Source organism: Juglans microcarpa x Juglans regia, chromosome 8D, assembly GCF_004785595.1.
Source record: "Juglans microcarpa x Juglans regia isolate MS1-56 chromosome 8D, Jm3101_v1.0, whole genome shotgun sequence".
Classification (NCBI taxonomy): Eukaryota; Viridiplantae; Streptophyta; class Magnoliopsida; order Fagales; family Juglandaceae; genus Juglans; species Juglans microcarpa x Juglans regia.
Window position 1 is genome coordinate 3,652,538 of NC_054608.1, and position 7,571 is coordinate 3,660,108.

Genomic DNA, 7,571 nt, shown 5'->3' on the forward strand with positions numbered 1-7,571 from the left:
GCTATATATATAGTGTTACATATATATATATATATATATATATATATATATATATATATATATAAAAGCTTTATTCTTGGTTATATTTCGATCGACCAAACTTTGAGTTGACTTACTCTTGATCATCAATTAGCCATTCCTAGATTACAATTGATATTATGATCTAGATCAGATTATTAATTAGTCTAATGGACAACTTGGAGCTAGGATTCTAATTGGAACAGTTTAAATATTACTTATATATATATTAATTATAAGCTATACATACTTGGATCAATAGATTGGAGATAAATTTTCATGAAATCCTCATTCTACAACAAATAGATTGGAGATTGGCAATGCAGAATTCTACAACAAATATTTGAACAAATAAATTATGTGAATACTTAAATGTTTTTGGGTCAACATGATCAAGCTGATTGGCAATTTTTCTGCGACTGCAATCAAAATTACCAGGAAGACATTCAGAATATTTAAGGACATGACTTCCACATTTGTGTGGGTGCATATTATATACTAGTAATTAGCTAGAAACAAACTGCATTTCAAAGAAAGAAAAACTCGTAAAAATTAACATATATATATATATATATACACACACACACACAGCTCTCGCACATCGATTAATTATGAAGGTGATGATCATAAAATCAATGATGGGTAAATGCTTGATCTTAACCAATAGTTTAACAATTGATCAAGCTGTTAAAATATATAGCACAATAAATGTATATATATGCTATATCTTATTCCACTCGATCCTCCTATCAATCTGTATTGACGTGATATTACTTACCATCTCTTAAATTTTTATTTTTATTTTAACATCACTTCAGCATGGTACGTATAATATTAGGAGTAGTACGTGATCAGCTACAAGATATGAGGATATTATGCGTAGTTCATGTCATATATATATATATATATAAGTAAGTAGCCCCAAACAGGTTCATATATAATTAATCTAGATTATAAAATTAGGTTGAACATATATACCAATACCATAGTAGGTCTACATGATGAATTAGTAGCCGTACGACAATCCAAGTTGATCACACACTTTAAATATAAGAGGCTAGCTGGGACGTTTAATTTAGTGCTAAGTACTTATAATAATTATAAGCTTAATTATAAGCTAGCACAGCAGCTAGGCATGCATGATCAAGTCTAGCTAGCTAGCTAGCTATTACAAACCATGGAAATTAATAAAGCTATTTTAAAGTTATTTTTCAAGATATTATAGCTAGCAAGCTAGAGATCGGAGCTTAGATCCATATATGCCATCAGGAACATGAGTAGTACTACTCCGATTACATCCTTTCCTGTAGATTTGGCTGAATTGGCTGCACACGGAAGGCAAAAGGCATCTGAGAATTATAGTCCCTAATCACTCGCTGCTCATAATCATCCGCCACATCTCTGCTAATTGTTCCCATGGCAATCTCCTGTTGGTGCTGCATGCAGAAAATTAAGCAGGGAATTAGCTAGCCAGGGTACTGTTAAATATGGAATTTGCAATCGATATGAAAGTTTTTATGTTCATGACAAACATGAACAAGGAATACTTGATAGATATCTGCATATGCGCAGACATGCTTGAAGAAAAATGGGGATCTCAGAATAATGAATACCAGAATCAAATTAAGGTGCTTATTCTCCTCTTCCAAAATCTTCTCCTGCATGCGCAATATCCAGGTAGAAATGTCAAGGACAGGCCAGCAAAGATCATGAGCAAATATTTCATATACATAGTACTTTAGGAAGATTGACAAGCTCTTTTGCATAAGTAACTTCAACAACTATCATTCATAAGATATAAAATAAGCTCAATCGAGGCAATATGGTGAAGTCGTTCATTGATGATCTTCACGTACATTTTTCTTAGCCATCTTCAAGAAGTCCATCTGCCATGCATGCACAAAAAAAAAAAAAAAAACAAACGGCAGAGTTAAACCATCTCTTTGATCTATGCCCTATAATTAAGACCTTAGGCCAAATAACTGGTATTTGGATTCTAACCTTCCTCTCGCGGATACTGGAAAGACCATTTTCAAGGGCTTCCTCCAGGAGCACGAGCTCTTTTGCGTCGTTCATTGATGAGATATCCTCCCCCTTCAAGTGCCTGAAACACACTTCAACACGAATAAGTGAGAGAAAGAGAGAGGGAGAGCTAAAGCCATAAGGAAAAAAAAAAAAAAAAAAAACCACCTCAGCTCAATCTGCATGTTGTCGTTCTCTTTCTTGATTCTATCAATTTCATTGCTGAGGTTCTGTGAGTTTGACACGGTTGCAAACCCTAAAAATTAGTTTGTCTCAACGGCAAAAAGGAAAAACAAAAATAAATATACAAATTCTTGGAGAGTCAGACTTTATTTATCAGATCCGCTGGTTACTTTTTTTTTTTTAATTTTTTGAAAGACCAAATTGCAGATCTGATAAGTAGAAGTTGTGTATCTGCTAATGTTTACTATGCTTCTAGTCAAGAAACTGCATAAGACAGACGTAGATCATCTTGTCCACGAATTTAATACATTAATTATTATATGTAACGGCTATCCTGCATGCATTCGGTTGTTGCAATGTTTTAGCAAGGAAAAGGAAGGTGGGGAATAATGTTTTGTTACCAGATCTGTTTATAGATGTTACAAATCATGTAGCTTTTAGTTTTCTTTCTCGATCGGTGTAAAACAATGGAATATTGTGCTTGTGTGTGTGTGTGTGTGAGAGAGAGAGAGAGAGAGAGAGAGAGAGAGTGCATATCATTTGTGGATCTGTTCATAAAGTTCGTAGTTCATGTTTCTTAACATACTTTTAGCAAAAAACCAGGTCATTTTCCCATGGACAAAGCAAGAACCATGCATTAGAAGTTTTTAAGTAAAAGATTGACAGAGAGTACCGGGGGAGAGAGAGAGAGAGTATCGAAACCCACCTCATGCTTCGCATCCCACAACCTGATCTTCCCAGACTGCTTATGGTAATTCTCCAACAGATCGACCAGCCTTCATCATCAAAATATAATATTTCCCATATACCCCAAACCCCCAGAGAGAGAGAGAGAGAGTCAGAAAACACCTTTTTTTTCATTTTTCTCCGGGAAAACAAAGATCAAAGAAAACCCAAGCACCCAGAGATCAATATATATATAGGAAAACAAAAGTTAAGAAAGAGGCCGGAGTTCATACGAAGTTGAAGGGCTGCAGTAGTCATGCATCTTTCCGGAGCTCCCTAAGATAACAAGGGAAACTTTAGCATCACATAGAACACTGATTTCCTTGGCCTTCTTTATGATCCCATTCCTCCTCTTTGAGTAGGTGACCTGCCTGTTGCTTGAGTTCTCTATCCTCTTGATCTCAATCTTGCCTCTCCCCATATCTCACAATCTTAATTACTTCTCTCCTCCTCCTCACTAACCTTTTCTTCTTCTCCTTGTTTGTGAAATGTAGGAAGGAGAGAGGAAGATATAGAGAACTTAATAAAGATCAGAAAGGCCAGAAAGCAATAGATCAGGACCATTTCTAGTTTGAGTTGGTGGACAATAAACTTTCTAAGTGATACAGAAGGGGAGGTTTTGTTTATGGGTCCTGAAAAAGCTAAGCCGACTGCTTTTATCTGGTGTTCATTGGCCTTGTTAGTTTCACTGCACCTTCTTGACCATTGGTCTCTTATTCTCTCTACCTGACTCTTTCCCCTTAACTACGCGGTGACTGATATCAATTTGATGGTTTTTTAGGGTTTCAATGAAACCAACAAAAAAAAAAAATCCCCCTTTGACTGAAACACTTTTTAGTTTTTAGGGCTTTAAAGTCGGGCTTTTTAACGTGTCAAGTTGGGAACTAAGACCAGGACAGGTAACAAGTTTATGTTTGGTACGGAAAACGTGGAACTACTGCATGTCGTACATCGAACTAAATAAGGTGATCAGGGGATTGTATGCATTCTGTGAAGGTGATCATGTCTTGCGTTTGAGTGATGGAACTAAATAAGGTAGAACAAACAGATCTAAACCATCAAATCAAAATGATCATTTTGTACACTAGTGACATTAATATTAGTGAAGTGATAAAGAAAGGGTATATATAAAGATGAACGCCTAATTTTAAATGAGAAACCCCAAATTCAAATGAGAACCCCAACTTTAAAAAATCCCCAATAAATGTTAGAGCACAGTAATAAAATTAATAAAATTAAAATTTGGCCAAATTTTACATAGATCGCATAAAAAGAAGTTGTAGTGAACTCGATAAAATTACAATATTTTTAGTTCTTCTTCAATTTCACTTGTCAAATCTATTAAGCTCCCACTTCTAGTTAAAATATTATTTTAGCATAAAAAATTCATCTCTCGCGTGCTTTCTTTCGTGCATTACACTTGAAGAACGAATTTGCGAGGCTTCCAATTTCTCAGAGATGATTTAATATGCTTGGGCTTGAAGTTGTTGATCTTTTTCGATGTTGTTGATGTATCATATTTTTACCAAGTTATTGTGTCTATGACTAAAGGCATAAATTCTTCATCTCCCACGTGCTTTCGTTTCACACATTCCACTTGAAGCACGAATTCGCTAGGCTTCCACTAAAAATTAATACAACAATAAATATTAATATAAAAATAAGCATTAATACAACCATAAACATTAATACAATCATAAACTTTAATACAATCATAAAATAACGAATAAATATTCAAATTACAATTAGAATTAAAATAAATGAAAATATCAAAATTAATATTTTAATAGAATAGTTATTGAGTCTGTTATTTTGTGTTGTTGACAATTGACTAATTAAATTTATAAAAGTGAATTTTTTAACTAAATTTTGGCCAAACTTTGTTGATTCCACTACTAGTGCTCTTATTTGTAAAACTTTAACAGTGGTGACAACGTGATGAGAAAAAAATTATCGAAAATTATATATATGTGGCCATTTTGCTGCTATTTTTGGCGACTTCGTGTGGCCGAGAAAATAGGTTTTTCTTGCAATTTTAGATTACTCAATGATACAATTATTGTGAAAAATGATGACAATAATTGAAAGTAAACACGAAAAGAACAATCACACAACACAGATTTACGTGGTTCGACAACTTGCCTACATCTACGGGAGCTGCAGATGATTTTTATTACTTAAGAAATCACAATCCAATAGTGGGAAAACTACTGTGCAAGCACTGTACAGCCACAGTAACACAAAACACAAATATATAATAGGGTACACGGCGGAAACCCTAAAATTTCATAGAAAGCGATATTCGCTCGAGCGGCGTGTTGAGTATGCATCGAGCGAATATGTTTCCCGTCAACTGCTCGAGCCATGTGTTGAGTGGCTCACGAGTGAAATTTCTGACTTGAATTCAGCTCAAGCGATATGTCAAGCGAGTGTCGAGTGAACTCTCTATATCGCATCCACTCGAGCTGCCTATCGAGCGGATCACGCATGAACTCTCTATTTGATGTCTCCGCTCGAGCAGATTGAGCCCAGCTTCATAATACTCAACAACAATTATATCAACTTCTTTGAAATTATTATAAAGAGTAATTATAACTTATTATTCTCAATCATTCTCAATCATGATAAGGGTAGGTGGGATCTCATACACCAAGTATCCTAACCTATCACTTATCAATCAATATGAGGTATCACAATAAAGATCACCTAATTAAACCGTTTGGTTATTGGCAACCCCCTAGCAAAGTTGTACGTTCATGTCCTGTAATATCTATGGGGGTTTGAACACTGTGCAACCCTAATTAGTAACACTAACAAATGGATTGGGAAAGGTCCCAGATTGTTTTCACATAAAAGATAAATAACACATGATGTAAATGGAGAGAAGAACACGAGGAATGAGCGATATATGTTATGTACCTAATTAGAAGAAGTTTGCGCCCACGACATGCATATAAAGCAAGCCTAATGATTAATGAACCACATACGTCTCGATTAGTTATTGGTACTTAATTGATGTCTTATAAGTGAGTATTAAGACCCACCAAATTTGTGCATGTCAAAACAAAATGTTTACATTGAAGGAAGTTATATATGCAAAATAAATGGAAAGAATTAAACCGAAATTATAACTAAGAGAAAATTGGGGGAGAGGGATGGCAAAATAAATGAGCTAGAAAGTACTGGAGGCAATTGAAGATAAACTCCGGAGTTATTTCTAGTGAAAATAATTATTTTCTGTCAAAATAAGTCTATTTTTGTCGTAAATAGTCGTTATTATCACAAATAATCCGTCACAAATGTTTATTTTTATTGTAATGCGATCCTCTCAATCCAACTTGCTTCATTTAAGGAAAAAAAAGTGCTAGGAAATTAATGAGTTGAATATTTTCTACAAGGGAAAGTATGTTTTATATTCATTCATGTGCACTTTTAGGCTTTGAAACCCTGATTCAAAAATCAAGGGTTCATTTTGAGATCCATTTTTACCTTTGATTTGTTAAGCCTTCCACGTGTTTTTTAACTCATAAATCATGAAATAGTGTTAACTATCCTCTTTATAAAAAAAATAATTTAAAAAAATGACTATCTAGACACCACTCATTAATGAACAATGTGGACATTCTTTGCCACCTATCAACCCGTATGGCGAGTACTAGTGTTGCATGAGGTGGGAGCTATATATATATATATATAATATATATATATATATATATATATATATATATAGGTGGGAAGTGGGGTCAGACTTTTCTTTGATAAATAGACAAAATATTTAGAATATCGGATTCGATCGAATGAAGTACGGAGTCAATATTCGAATTGAAGATTATTACTCTAGTATATAATTGGGAGCCTAATTCTATTTTGTGTTGACCCAATTTGATGACCCGACCCGATAAGAATACGGGTTGCTACCATTCTTTCTCCTCACGAGACTGATGCAATTCCTCAAGACCAAGTTTCCGATTTTCTCCTGTTTGTTGCACTTTTCTTCGATAAATAGACATAATATTTAGAATATTGGATTAAATAAAATGAAGTACGGAGTCGATATATATTCAAATTCAAGATAAGTACTCTAGTATGTTGGGAGCTAGCCTGGTTCTATTTTGTTGCGACCTAATTTGATGACTCGATCGGAAAAGAATTTGTTGTGATTTTTTTGTAAATTTTCAATGAGGCTTGGGCTATGAAGCGCAGGCTTGGGCCGATAATTTGTTACTAAGTTTTAGCTTTTGGACTGGTCCAACCCGACTCTTAATTAGGGTTTACACCTTAATAATCCTAATTAGGGTTTCACCATATATAAAATTTTGTACGATCGCATATTGTACTGCTGCACTGTGTATTTAACTTTTAAGATAATAAAATTTTCTGCAACTCTGTGGATATAAGTACGTTGCCGAATCACGTAAATCTTATATTTGTGTATAATTGATTTTGTTTTTTGCTTTACTTTTTCTTTTTGTCCTTCCTAACATAATATTACAAAGTAATGAGTATTTTTACCATTTCGTATCAATTCCAACTACTCCCCTTAGTTGATCATAACACAAGTAATCGAAACTTCTGATTTTTTACCACATTCCAAAAAAACCCAAATGATCGGAGGAATGAAC

The 7,571-nt window shown here is 34.2% G+C and overlaps 1 protein-coding gene across 1 annotated transcript; it reads right to left on the reverse strand.

The window, feature by feature from the left end:
- Window positions 1-977: 977 nt before the first annotated feature.
- Window positions 978-3,570, reverse strand: LOC121243512 (agamous-like MADS-box protein MADS9). Its single transcript, XM_041141640.1, has 7 exons — window positions 3,183-3,570; window positions 2,930-2,999; window positions 2,209-2,270; window positions 2,020-2,122; window positions 1,875-1,904; window positions 1,632-1,676; window positions 978-1,454 (listed from the first exon to the last, which is right to left on the reverse strand). Exons 1-7 carry the CDS (start codon window positions 3,368-3,370, stop codon window positions 1,311-1,313), a joined length of 642 nt encoding a protein of 213 aa, XP_040997574.1. The 5' UTR covers window positions 3,371-3,570; the 3' UTR covers window positions 978-1,310.
- Window positions 3,571-7,571: the final 4,001 nt, after the last annotated feature.